The sequence below is a fragment of the Ips typographus genome, linkage group LG7, assembly GCF_016097725.1.
Source record: "Ips typographus isolate SLU linkage group LG7, UJ_Ityp_2.0, whole genome shotgun sequence".
Taxonomy (NCBI): domain Eukaryota; kingdom Metazoa; phylum Arthropoda; class Insecta; order Coleoptera; family Curculionidae; genus Ips; species Ips typographus.
Genome location: NC_138428.1, coordinates 3,347,608 through 3,361,608, shown reverse-complemented (window position 1 = coordinate 3,361,608; position 14,001 = coordinate 3,347,608). Strand labels below are relative to the sequence as shown.

The 14,001-nt window shown below is 34.2% G+C and overlaps 3 protein-coding genes across 3 annotated transcripts; 1 reads left to right on the top strand and 2 right to left on the bottom strand.

Moving 5' to 3' along the window:
• Positions 1 to 259: 259 nt before the first annotated feature.
• Positions 260 to 3,301, bottom strand: LOC145731928 (facilitated trehalose transporter Tret1-like). Its single transcript, XM_081983917.1, has 2 exons — positions 2,867 to 3,301; positions 260 to 1,726 (listed from the first exon to the last, which is right to left on the bottom strand). The coding sequence occupies exons 1-2, from the start codon at positions 2,940 to 2,942 to the stop codon at positions 381 to 383; spliced, it is 1,422 nt and encodes a 473-aa protein (XP_081840043.1). The 5' UTR covers positions 2,943 to 3,301; the 3' UTR covers positions 260 to 380.
• Positions 3,302 to 7,890: 4,589 nt separating this feature from the next.
• On the top strand, positions 7,891 to 10,900 carry LOC145731927 (facilitated trehalose transporter Tret1-like). Its single transcript, XM_081983916.1, has 4 exons — positions 7,891 to 8,166; positions 8,589 to 8,759; positions 9,287 to 9,569; positions 9,628 to 10,900. Exons 2-4 carry the CDS (start codon positions 8,717 to 8,719, stop codon positions 10,745 to 10,747), a joined length of 1,446 nt encoding a protein of 481 aa, XP_081840042.1. The 5' UTR covers positions 7,891 to 8,166; positions 8,589 to 8,716; the 3' UTR covers positions 10,748 to 10,900.
• Positions 10,901 to 11,335: 435 nt separating this feature from the next.
• Positions 11,336 to 13,044, bottom strand: LOC145731935 (uncharacterized). Its single transcript, XM_081983926.1, has 2 exons — positions 12,692 to 13,044; positions 11,336 to 12,636 (listed from the first exon to the last, which is right to left on the bottom strand). The coding sequence occupies exons 1-2, from the start codon at positions 12,725 to 12,727 to the stop codon at positions 12,298 to 12,300; spliced, it is 375 nt and encodes a 124-aa protein (XP_081840052.1). The 5' UTR covers positions 12,728 to 13,044; the 3' UTR covers positions 11,336 to 12,297.
• Positions 13,045 to 14,001: the final 957 nt, after the last annotated feature.

Genomic DNA, 14,001 nt, shown 5'->3' with positions numbered 1-14,001 from the left:
TGCATCAAATTTAGTCTCTTAGAGGTTGTTTCTAGGTCTTTACTAATAAATATTTCCAATCAAAAGCTTTGCATAAACTAGAAACGTGATTTGCTAAAATGTACGGACATAAATTAGACCGGCACAAGCCAAAGACCCACGAACGTGGGATTTACCAAAATATTTTGGTTTAAAATTAGAACTTTTAAATTGAGCCAAATTTATTAAGGAAAATGTCTGTTTAGCCTACTTGGTGATTGAAGAGGAGTAAACAGACTACTTTGTGCAAAAAAATACTGTAATTACTATTAAGTCTGACACATACAAAAAATTAATCTAATAATAATACATCAGCCTTTAAGTGAACTCCTTAAAACGGAGTTATTTAACGTATAAACAATTTAAGTACTATTGCAAGATACATCCTCATCTCTTTGTTCATCACCTTTTAATTGCGTTTGGATATCCTCAAGAGTTTTACCTTTAGTTTCAGGTACGAAGATAACAATTAAAACTAAACCTATTAAACAACTAAGAGAAAATGCAAAAAATGGCGTATACATTCCGAAGGAGTCTTTCATTATCTGAAAGAATTTTGATACCACAGTAGCTATAACGGAAAAGTAGATATCGGCAAGACACAAAGCAAAAGCCTTTACACTAGGAGAAAACAACTCCCCTAGCATTAATATTGGGATGGTTTGCATTCCTAGTGAGAAGACTATCACAAAACCAATTAGTCCCACAACTGGGACAATACTGTAAGCTGTAATGTCCAGGTTGGTGCAGGATTTAATGTAAAAGTATACTCCCTCCAAAAAGAGGAAAACTGCAGAACCAGTTATGGAGGTGATTAATAAAGGCCTACGACCTGCTCTATCCACTATAGAAGAACTGAAGCAAGATAAACTCAACTGAACTGAAAAGTAGATTATAGAAGCCAAGTGAGACGAAATGTGATCACCAGCTTCAATGAAGATTGGTTGAGCATAAAAAGTGACTGCAGTGGTTCCACTCAACTGTTGAGCACCTCTCAACACCATCATAATAATCACAGCCTTCCTGTTCACCTTTACAGTGAACAAGTCTAGAAATTTTCCCGATTCCTTATTGCGAGCCTTAACAGCAAAATCTACTCTAGACAGTTCACTATCCACATCGTGCAATCCCCTCAGTTTCTGCAAACTTTTTTTAGCCTCCTCAGTACTACCGCGCATTAGTAAATAGTAGGGTGACTCTGGCATAAAGGCAAAAGTCACCATGGTGACTAAAGGCAGACAACTGCTCACCAAGGCTGTTATTGTTATACTCAAGTAGGCACCCACAATGTTGATTAAAGTAATACCAAAAATCCAGTTCACACTCACGCTAGAGCCCAACAAACCCCTTATTTTCGGGTCTGAAATTTCACCAATATACATGGGAAGGGCGGTAAACACCCACCCATCTGCCACCCCCGCTATAAATCTGGCCACGTAAATAACGGTGACTGAAGGTGCAAAAGCCACCATAATCCAAGCGGCAAAGTATGGTAAAGATGATATAAGAATAGTGCGTTTCCTGCCGAAAATATCCACAGTGGTTCCGACTATAAGAGAACCCAAAAGGGCTCCTATCAAGGGCATGACGGCCATCCAGGAACCTTCATCGTTGCTCACTTCGATGCTGGAGGAGTTGTCCAACAGTTTGGGAAGGGATGGTGAGGGCCAACCGTAGTGCATCCCGCTTGTGATAGCATTTAGGTTTCCTGAAATTAATTTGTGTTAGAAACATTTGTTTAAGAAGAAGATGAGAAGAGTTTCAGTAATTTTTAGTGTAAACATTGTTGAGTTTTTACATCTAGTTCTAAAAGATCATTTGTGCGTAAAACGTTGTACGTATCAGGGCCGAAAGAAGGACTATACATACCCTTGACCGAATAAGAGTGAAACATTGTTTGCGGGCGTAATCTTCTTCTTTCAGCCCTTGTTACAAAAACAATGCATGAAATTAAGTTGTTTAAAAATTTGATAATTTGACCAAATAGAGAATTTTCACATTTTTTGGTTTCAAGCTGGAAAATTATCGTAAAAACTTGATCAACAAGGCATTATTCATGCTTTGACATTTGAAACCGAGAGATGACTTAAAAAGTTGATAATCAGAACAAACTTACATTTCAGATATGAAAATTCACTTGATAATTTGACGAACTAGAGAATTTTTATATTTATTACCCTTTCTCGTTTTCCATTATGTTCTGATATTTTCTGCTTCAGAAACTAAAACAGAAACTTTCTTCAGAAACCAAAACATTTTGGTGTAATTTTGTTGAAATCACTTTGTGTTACCTACGTTCGCTTGACGGTTCTTTCAGGAAATGTTTCCGAATATTTCCCTCATGTGTTAAATGTCCCATAGGAGCACTGCATTTTCACCAGAATGACAGCGATAATTGCATTTCGATAATTGCACTGTACGTATTTTCTTTATTCGGGAAATATTATATATCCCCAAATAAACTCATTCAGTTAAGAGATAACAAGTTTTCATGCAAAATTATCGATAATTTTTATGCACTCGTGCAATTACCCCAGCAAATTTTCCTCAAATTAATTACGTTAAGTTTGCTTGTGGCAAACTTTCTAGCTATTAATACACTTCAGACCAAATCCGCCTGTTCCAGAAAATAAATAAACATTTTCTCTAAATTCACGAGGTCGTTTCTGCGAAGAAACAGATCAATTTACCGCATCTGTTTCGGATTAGATTTTAATTGATTGAATTGTATCAATTACTTACAATGTGCAAAGGTTATTAGTGATACTTCCCATTTTATAAATTAAGAAAGATTTATGTGTCAATTTGTTAATAAATGCTTTTTTTTATTAAATATTGAACACTTTACCTGTTATGGCAGCCAGGTACTGAAAAACCGCACTGCCTTGCTGAATTTTCTGCGTCGATCCAGTGATGATCGTCATTTTTGGATGTTTTTAGTCCAAATTGTTTTCAGGCACACGAACTCATAACCGAAACGAAAGAAAAATCAAAAATTTTACAACAAAATACACTTCATTAGCGTCTTATCTGCTCAACTGTTCAAGCTCAAGTGAATATAAATACACATCAGCTGATGCTTAAATATATGGCGAAGCAATAGTAATAATTGCTCGGTTGTATGGCAAGAATAGATTTAATACGTACAGTACAGACAATCCAGGGTACATTAAACTAAATTCTTAGCCAGGAAATATTTTCTAGCTAGAATACTATTACTATTTTAAAATTAGATGATAGCTAAATTGGAACAAGTTGGCAAATTAGGACAGTTTGTCAGCTATAAAGTTAAACTAATCTAAAAACTTGAAAAAAGTTTAATTGAGTCAGATTTGTATCAATTAGATTCCGGAATATTTTATGCCAAAAATTTTTATATGCTCTAACTAACTAAAGCTCTATCTACTATAACTTTCTGAGATAGCAATATGCTAATGCATGTTTTTTTTCTCAAAAACTACAAACTGAGAAAACATCTTTGTCTTATGTTATTCTCTGTCCAAACTTAGGAAAATTAGAAAGTTTGTACTACATTAATTTTCCAGTTAAAAGTGAAACAAAAAAAAAACAAAATTTAAAAATCATATATGGGGTTGGCAAGTCAATTTTCTATTTGAAAATTGTGAAAGTAAAGTAAAAAAACGTTTTTGTGGCGTTTTGCAACCTAGAAATTGATTTTTATAATCAAATTTATACTTTGTCAATTGTCCACCTAAATAGTAACTCAAAAACAGGAACTTGGTAGGTTATATCTAAGGTTTCAGTTAAATTTTCATGCTAGAATTATTCAAATTAAAGATAAGCACCTGTAACTTTAATTAGTAATTACATTCCAAAGTTTGGTAATCAAATTTTGAGTTTGTATGTCACTTTTTCAAAAATAGAAGTTTTTTAGGACTACTCAATAAACAAGACTCTAATCTGCTTTTAGTCAACTTTGCAGCCAACAGTATACGATTAACATGATAAATACAATACGTCTTGAATTTGACGTAGTATCAAAAATACAAACACTACACAAGAAAGTTCCATCGTTATGAATATTATATTAAATGGTTTTCCCTATCAATGTTCAGTTTGAAGTTTGGAAATTTGACTTTCAATCTGAAGATGAGTTCTAGACTATTTTGATATTCGTTATCTGTACATTAAATATTATTAAACAAATTGACATTTTCGACTTTGAAATTGCGATAATAACCCTTAAAATAGTACAATAACAAAACGATATACATAATATATGTATAATATAAACCATGAAATTATTCCAATATGAGAATATATTAATAATTATACAGAATGTCTCAAATTTGACTTACAGTATCAGGGTTTGGTAATACATTTCAGAATCCATCTTCTATCTTTCAAAATTGCAATGTGTTCCGAAATGGGTAAATTCTTCCACGACTCTGTAAAGCTTCAGAGGACCTTTTGAGGACAATGTTGATAATGTCATAGAGGTAAATACAATGAGGATGTATGCATAAGAAAATGAGAATAATCGTAACAAAGAATAGAAAATACTAAATAAGAATACTACTATAAAGAAAGTAAATAAATAGCAAAAACTACAAGATAACATTCAAAAACTCATGAAAATCTTCAGGGAATTGATGTAGTAGCAAAGGTTTATTTCACTAGTGATTTAAAGGAAGTAAGTATTCTGTGAATGAAACTAATAAATACCTAAACCTTGGTGATCAGATGAAAGAAACCAGCTAGTTGGAAAAGAAGCATGCAATGCATAATGAAAACGATCCAAAAAAAATGAAATAAAACAACTTGTTTCCTTTTTGGCTCCTAAAATAAAGTTTAAATTTCCGAACACCTGGAGCATTCGTGACCCCGTGAAATTTTGCATTTGGCTCGTATCCAGCTTCGCATATTTTTAGTTTCTTTGTGTTAACCTTTAGCCTTTGAAGGCCGATCAAAGGGGATGTTTGATTTATATGTCTGTACGTTGACTTAAAAAAATCTTATCCATTGAACTATAAACAGAGACACTTTGTTAGTTTGACAAACATTGGGAAGTACACATACCGGTGAATAATAGATACTCGACTGGTGTAAACAGTATAAGAAGATTGAAACAAGCATTTTTCAACCTCATTACTGACTCAATCAGTGACGATGTTGTGCTGAAGCCAAAAAACGGGTTGGCCAACTGTTGGGAAAAAATCAACATGTTTTATACTGGGCGAGCGTCATCATTTTATTTTAGTGCCCTTGTCCAGAAATTATTTGCTTTTATTGCGGTTTTGGCACACTGAACTGAGTAAATTATGAGTTAACTGTCAAAGTAAACATGTTTTTAAGTGGTTATTGTATTTGATTCAAACTTAATAATCTCGACATGTAGGTGGATTTATACTGGGTAAATACTGTATTGAAACCGATTGAAATGTTTACTTTACTAAATTCATTAAGATAAAAGGCAGATAACGTAAAAAAATACTACTTTGATTGAAGAATTAATTAAATTGGAGAAAAGTAATGATGCCTGGATAATTAAGTCACAAAACACAAACCACTTTAGAAAAGTACTTAAAATTAGTACCGTACTTAGTACCCCCTAAACAAAGTGAGTACTGTTAAATACTTACTGGACTAGATTAGCTGTTACAATACTTTAAATAGTTTTATTGTTCTCTAGTCTAACTCTTTCGAACTTTATTTTAGGTAAAGTAAATATACTACCTGGAGTAGTCTCTTCCTTATTCAAATACAATAAAGTTTGCAAATGAATCCTTGGAAATATAATTTTCAAAATTTAATTTGTAGTGGTCTGTATTATAGTAAAACATGGATGCAATTTTTTATTTCCATATTATGATATTTCAAACCATTCTATCAATTTTTCCAGATTTTAAAACAGAAATAAATTTAGGAGCATTTTGTTCTAAGTTCAATTTGTGGTCTGTTCTAATTAAATGATTGGTTCAATTTAAATGAGGTCCTAAAACAGACCTGTGAACTACGACTCTGGATGCAGAAAATATCTGCTCCAGCAGGACAAACTAGTTCTATTCAGTTCACCGAGATTATGTGGGTAATAAGACAATTACACTTCCAGGAAACCTTATAAAAAGTAATTTTTTCGGTTATCAGATAAGAAAAATGTGAGTCAACGCTCCAACGAGGACTTCCTCCAACTCATGTACTGGATTATCAACTACTTGAAGAGTTTTATGAACGAGAGTTAACGATTTTTCTCAAGTGAGTGTAAAGTCTACGAAAAAGACAGTTATCAGGTGTCCTAGGCCATAATAGATGAAGCCCATAAGTGAGTTTCTGCTTCTGCCAGTTTGCAGGATTGTAATTAGGTAGTTTTTAGAAAGGAAATTGTGCAACACGTGACATATTGAACATTAACGGCATTTAAAGTAATTAATGAGAACAAAGACAGAAAGTATGATCAAAGTTGTTAATAGGAAATAAAAAAAGCAGTGGCAAAACCATACAACTTTGGGGATGAAGAGAAAATTTAGAGTTATTCTGTTGTTTCTTATACAAATGTGCTTCTGGCCTATTCCATTCTGGTTCGTACTTTTTGGAAGATATTTTCATTAATGGTTGTGCCTAGGTACTTGTATTCTCTCTTTTTTGCTTAGGTTAAGTGATAGTCCAGATTCTTCACTAACTGTGTTCTACAAATAACAAAAAAGAGGCTATTTAAGATCAACAACATGACTAAAGTAAAGTAGGAGACACTTAGACAGAAGAGATACCGACAACAGGAGGCATCAGACAAGGTGACAGCCTTGGCCCATTTCTGTTCAATTTCTTAATGAACAGAATTACAGAGGAAGTATCATCACTAAATATGAGATACCGAATGGGACAGAATAAAAGAATCAGCATGCTAAGCTACGCTGATGATGCAGCTATTTTCGCGGAAATGGAGGACGATCTGCAGAGACAACTACACAAATTCTGCCAGGTCAGCCAAGTGATGAACATGACCATATCTATAGAAAAAACGAAAAGCATAACCTTTGCTAAAGATCCCGTAAGATTTAAGCTGGTAGTTCAGCAAAAGGATAGCAAGGATCTATAAGACTTGAATAAGGCCAGTCATGACATACGGAATAGAAACCACAGAAGAAACCAACAAAACGAAAAGAATGCTTCGAGTAGCTGAAATGAAAACGCTCAGGACTATAATGGGAAAAACACACATTGACATTAGGGAACAATGTGGGGTTCAAGACATCGTAAGATGGGGGAGACAAAGAAAAAGATATTGGTACGCTCACGTGAGAAGAATGGAAGAGGGAAGACTGCCATGCATCGCACTTGAAGGGAACCCAATAGGGAAAAGAGCACCCGGAAGACCACCTAAGAGATGGAAGGACAGCTGGCAGTCCACCTCCCAAGAACTGATCCAGAGGAACCTGCAAAATTAACAGATCGCGAGATCTTAAATATGAATAAGAAGAAGACTATTTTTGGAACATGACCAGTATTGTTGCCAAAAAAGTCATTTCATCATCATAAACAGACAGAAGTGTCAAAACTCAAAATGGTGTTCATAAAAAAATCCAAGTTGGTGATTTGAGGTTGAGTTCTGAAAACCAGAAATATAAAATTGTGATAATGTAAAAAAGTACGATTTGTAGTAATCAAGTTCTACTCAAATTGAATTACCTCGTTGAATAGTGCACGAGAAAATAGTCTCCAATTTTGCAGTATCATTTTCTTTAACTCTATAGAGGGACACCCTGTATTCTCCATACAAATTACAATGACTCAGCTTCCTTTAATAGTAAACATACTATATGCGGAACTGTGCGTTATTATTATGTAACTTTTCTGATTATTTTCACATGATAACATTATTCAAAACCACCGTCAATAAATCACCATTTAACAAACTGAAACGACGCGGAATGGAAAAATACCCGGTTAAATCGATTATTCCTGGAAGGTCTAGGACAGAATATGCGATTCCTGAAGTCGTTGTTTTCGTCTGGCATGGGTGTGTTTTATTTTGAACCAGTGCCAATGTCGTCAGCATAACGTTTTTTCCCAGTTGATAAACGGGCGCCAAACTGAAACAAAGTGCTGATGGTTAAAGTGCGTTTGATGTGCCAAAAGTCGATTTTGCATTGTTTCCTTAAGTTCGATAACATTTTAATTAGTTGCTTGGTAAGTATATTGTTTACTTTTACAATCATAATCGTCTCGATTAGTGATAAGGAAATCCTTGCGATAATCACCCAATAACTGATTTTCATCAGTCATATAATTTTTATTGAGACAAAAGTTTTTTTCAGAATCTTTTGCAATGGAATTGTACCACGTGTGTGTTATGGTAATCAGGAAACTAACAATATGTTTTACCGATTGTCTTTGTTTCACATCAATTTTTGTCTGTTAAGTTAAACGAATTGGGGTGTTTATACGAAACTTGTTTTTACTGTTATAAGGTCTGACTGAGGGCAATTACTACCTGTCCGTCTTTGCTGAATCTTTTGTACTAAAAACGTAAAACCGAGACACTCGGTATACACCAGTCTCTCGTACTGACGGTACGACGTCCTTGAAATTATAAGGTGTTTTATTTTCAGGCTAGTACTACCGGGGCCTGCCAATAGTCAGCTGGCTGGTCCAACATGTAGATAGGTGGCTGCGTGTCGAGGTACAAAAGACAAAGGTGTTCTACGATTGCTGTGAACTCGAATTGGTACCTGTCAAAATGACGGGTGGCTCAAATTTGCAATACTATGCCGCGGCGTCCGGTAAGTTTTTGTTTTTTACTGAAAAATCCACCCTCTTGACCCAATTTCACAACTATTAGTGCTGCGCAAAGCAGGCAGCGCTGCATTAAGAAACCAACTTGTATACTATATTAATGTATGCATGAATAAATAATTGTTAATCCTAACTCGATATCGTAATCATTTTTATAAGGAAATGAATTAAACTGATAGCTCAAATACCATAATAGTACCCGCATACTACTTAAGTCTTGTTAATCCAATTCAGATTTTAATATGCAATGTTAAATAAGCGGTTGTGGGACAAAGTCATTTAAATTTTCCATGAGAAAGCGGCAATTGCAACAAGATTTTCTTTAATTCAAGTTGAAATACTACAGTTCGTTTAAGGTGCGTGTTTAAGAAAATTAGCATATTTCACTAAACTAAACTGTTCCAAAAAGTTAGGATTCAAACTTGAAACTAACATTTGAAAGAATTTTTGAAAATCCTTGCTATTTTCATATTTAAATTATACTGATTTTACTGGTAAAACTTTTCACTTGCAGGTAATTTGGCTATCGTAACTGATGGAATGCACTATGGGTGGCCATCTCCTTCACTGCCTCAAATCGAAAACAACCCCAACTCCACACTGTGCATCACAAGTGACCAGGGTGCTCTTATGGCGGTTATGCCCTTATTGGGGGCGGTGGTAGGTGCTCTAACTGCCGCCAACATTGTCGACTACTTCGGCAGGAAGAAAACAATAATATTCACCTCGTTGCCTTTTTTCCTTGCTTGGATGATGGTGGCCTTTGCTAAAACTGTGATATATTTATACATAGCAAGGTCAGTTAATGGTTAATTTAGTGATAAAACTCAACAATATATTTTTTAAATTTTTTAGATTTATTGCTGGTGTGGCAGACGGAATAACCTTCACTGTTGTACCAATGTACATAGGAGAAATAGCCACACCACATCGAAGAGGTTTACTAGGTTCGTGCTGTTCTGTGAGTTGGATTTTAGGCTTCTTGCTCATCAATCTTATCGGATCCTTCTTGAGCATCACCACGACCGCCTTGATATCCTCCACCTTAAGCATCATCACCGTAGCCACCTTCATTTCAATGCCAGAAAGTCCTTACTACCTTTTAATGAAAGATAAAACTGACAAGGCTCGTGAGAGTTTGAGGAGACTGCGAGGACCTGGAGCTGAAATTGAAGCTGATATAGTAAGAATGCGTCAATCTATTCAGACTACGAGCAAAGTGAGAGGAAAGTTTCTGGATTTATTCACCATACCCAGTAATAGGAAGGCTGTGATAATTGTTGCTGGTTTAAGAGGTTTCCAGCAGTTCAGCGGTAACACGGCTATTACCTTCTATGCCCAAGTGATTTTCTCACAAGCCGGAAGTCAAGTGTCTCCCAAGTTAGCCGCGATTATTTACTTTTCTGTGATGTTGGTCATGACCATAGTATCGTCCAGTATTGTGGACAAAGCAGGTAGAAAGCCATTACTGCTCATTTCCATATCTGGTTCCATTGTGGCATTGTTTATTGAAGCAACCTACTTTTACATTGAAAAGAAGACTACTATTGACACCTCCAATTTGGAGTACATTCCTATAGCCAGTTTAATAATGCTGGTGATATTCTTCAGTATTGGGATGCAAAGCATCCCAATATGCTTGTTGGGAGAATTATTCCCCACCAGTGTAAAGGCTTACGCTTTATGCCTGGCTGATGTCTACTTCAGTATAGTAGCCACCATTGCTTCCAAGTTTCTTCAAGTGATGAAAGACCACTACGGATTGCACATGGCCTTTTACGGGTTCACTTTCTGTTCAATCCTGGGATTGATTTTCATTATATTTGTGGTGCCCGAAACCAAAGGCAAAAGTTTGGAGGAAATTCAGCTTCTTCTTAAAGGAGAAAGTCCGGAGAAACAGGCAGTGGAAATGGACACTATTAAAGTAAATGGGGAGAAGGTGGCTGAAGAGGAAGTTCTACTGGAAAAAGCTTAAATCGACTGCTTATTTTTTACCTGAATTACTTGTACATAACATTTTTTTGTAAGTTGTGAGATACTTATGTGGAAGACTTCCATTTTAAATTTATATACATACTACATATTTTTATGACAATAACAGTTTTAATATAAAATGTTTGAAAATAGACACTTAAATTACCTACAATTTTCCCTTTAAGACTTTTGCTGAATTTTGTCAAGAAAACGAAAATACAGAAGGATGAAACTGTTTTCAGGGACTCACAGGTTAATCAGTTTTTAGTATTACTGTGACGTTTACTACTTTATCTTTACTTTTATTAGGTGCAATATTGCATACTGTTGCCACGATTGTATTGTTTGAGAGGTAAAATATCAAACAAACTTTCTAGAAAAGTTTAATTTATTCTCTAATTGCAGAAAAAAAAGAAATAAGCGAATAATTAGACTTTTATCATTATAATTTGTCTTTGTCCGAAAGTCAACAATGTTAATTATTAAATTAATGATTAGAAAAGTGAGACTTTTCAGCATGTTTTCAAATCTTGAAAATTTACCATTTAGAACCACAATTATCAAGCTAAAAAGTAATTAAAACGACTAGTTGTTATCAACATTACTAGATAGGGATATAATCAACAAAGGACTTAAAAAAATCGTCCATTTTTAACGAACAATAATTATTTTAAAGTACCTAACTTAGAAACTTAAATATTCTACATGTACAGAATTATGTTTCACTGATAAGTTAAGCTGGGAAACATTGCAGCAAGGATTAAAGTGATTAAACTTGATAAGTTTCGTAAAACTAAATTTTCTAATTGTTTTGATAGTTTTTTCGAATAAACGTCATAATTAAAACGAATCAGATTTCTCATCAAAACTTCAAATTGATGCTCTTACAGTCAAAAACTCTGAATTTCAGTTCTTTTGTATACTTTTGCTAAACAAGGTAAACCAAATCATTCAGAATAAACATCCTGAATGACTAGTACCGGATAAGGCAATTTGACTTAATTTGATTCCATATTCCATGAGAAACCGCAGAATTTTTTGATAACAAAGTATTAAATTAAATGATGCAACTGGAAGTTTACGCTGCAAAAATTCAAGTTTAGATATCTAATCGGTTAACTGTTAGGATTCTATGGAAGACATAAATAATATCAAAATTGTAAATTACAGTATTTTTGGAAGTCCGTTTGAAGAGTTCTGTTGTATTTTGGTGATAATTAAAACTTATATGCTCTTCTTCCCAATATAGAGTACAAAATATCCCTTTTACATTATATCAGAGCTGTGACATAGTAGTAGTGTTGCAAATTCTGCAAATGTTTATTTCAAATTTCTTATTGGATTCAACTTAGCTCACGTATGCATTTTTTTAGCACACTTATATAAAATTACTGCTGATTATAAATTACCGGCAAAGTAAATATTTTACTTTATAAGACCGGTAAATTACTAGTACGTACATTACTGGTAAATTACCAATACTGTGTTTCTGGCAGTTTTGACACCATTTTTCTCACTGACAATCAAATTTTAGTGAATAACACAAGACTTTCACTTGGGATACAGATCGCTGTGTATATTGTCATGAATTGCACTCTCAAATTTACTATTTTGATTCCAATTATTATTAGTCAACACCACCAACATCCACACTACAAAAACTACAAGGCTGAGAGCCATTACAACTTTAACAGCTAACGAATCGTGGGTTTTCAAATGGTCGATCTGGTCCGTGTACTTTTTCAACAATTTCCGGACTTCTTTCAATTCATTTGTCATAGCCTGTTTACTGGCTGGTGTTTGTAGTCTTGTGTTTCCTTGTTCCAGTTTGCCTTCCAGTTCTACTATTTGATTTTTCAGTTCTTTGCACAGGTTTTCTGCGTAGGCTATCTGTATACATAAAGGCTATAAGTAAGTGGTGTAGGATATAACAGTCAAAACTTACCTCCTGTTTTATTTCACTTCTTTTTGTGCTAGACATTTTAATTTAGGTTGATAAATTCGATATACACTAACATTGGGCGAGTCGTGATCAACAGTGCAAAGGAATGTAATATCGCAGTAATATTAAGGCTAGTAGAAGCTTTCTCTTTGAACATGTCTTAGTGCGGTTTATTAGCAAGGTCAACTCTCCTGTTTAGTCATCTTTTTGAAAGCAACCAGTTGCATGTTAAAGGTTGAAACCGTTGGAAAATTCTGTTATGCTCCTAAAGTTGCTAAAAAGCCAATAGCAATGATGAGAAACCAGTAAATGAGGCAAATTGACAGTTTTTTTATAAGAAATAGGGACACCAGGTTGTACTTAATACAGTTTTTTTTCTAAATTAAACTTTTGCTGCTGCTTGGATAAATCACAATGTACATATACAGGGTGGGGCCAAATTGGACGTATTTAAATGGGAAGTGCTCTGAAATTTGATACAAAACTTAATGACGAGAACCGTTGACGAATATCTGTCACCGTGGTGATCCTCAGAATTCCTACTTTTCTTCAAAACTTCCAGGTGCATTATTTTTTATTTCTAAAAATACATTTCTACAGCGTAGAATCCAGTAATGTAAATATTTTTTTTCTATTAGACACGGTTTTTGAGATCGGCACAAAAAAAAATCGTTAAAAAGAAAACTACGTCTAATTTGGCCCACCCTGTACATACATGATATTTATAATTCTATGGTGCAAAATTTGATCGTTTTGGCGTTAAGTGACTTAAGTGTCAAAGTGTTCTTTACCGTCAGAACTGAACTCCATAAAGCTGTAAACCTCCTAATATTTCTTAAATGTCTTTACACACTTTGGACATTTTTTCTCAAATAAAATTTCTGATAATTTTCCATCTCTGATCCTGCTGATTCTAATTTCCTCAAACACAGGACCAGAAACTAAGCAAAATTTCAATGCCTTTGTTCTAATTAACTAATCAATGATTGATTTCTTTATGTCAGTTTAACTGTACCTACTTATTAATGATTGAAAATCAGACAAGATCAAATTTGAAATCAAACTAATTTTATGGTGATTGAACACTACAAAAAACGTTTAACATATCAGTAATAAATAAGTTAACTGATATTTGTATTAAGATAAGTTTAAGTACGGTTTAAGGGTGTTATTTTGAGTACCTACAAGGTTTCACATATTATAATGGTATATTGCAGTCAAACCATAACTTCAGATTAAACTTGTCGTTAGCAGCTGTTATTTGTGGAAATTAAAAGAATCTTGTATTAAAATTTGCATTACTCAATACCTAT

Coding starts and splice junctions, on each gene's coding strand:
- LOC145731927 (XM_081983916.1), top strand. CDS start 8,717: ATGACGGGTGGCTCAAATTTGCAATACTATGCCGCGGCGTCCG. Junction 8,760..9,286: donor ATACTATGCCGCGGCGTCCG/GTAAGTTTTTGT, acceptor TTTCACTTGCAG/GTAATTTGGCTATCGTAACT. Junction 9,570..9,627: donor ATATATTTATACATAGCAAG/GTCAGTTAATGG, acceptor TAAATTTTTTAG/ATTTATTGCTGGTGTGGCAG.
- LOC145731935 (XM_081983926.1), bottom strand. CDS start 12,727: ATGTCTAGCACAAAAAGAAGTGAAATAAAACAGGAG. Junction 12,637..12,691: donor GAAGTGAAATAAAACAGGAG/GTAAGTTTTGAC, acceptor TTATGTATACAG/ATAGCCTACGCAGAAAACCT.
- LOC145731928 (XM_081983917.1), bottom strand. CDS start 2,942: ATGACGATCATCACTGGATCGACGCAGAAAATTCAGCAAGGCAGTGCG. Junction 1,727..2,866: donor GTACCTGGCTGCCATAACAG/GTAAAGTGTTCA, acceptor AATTAATTTCAG/GAAACCTAAATGCTATCACA.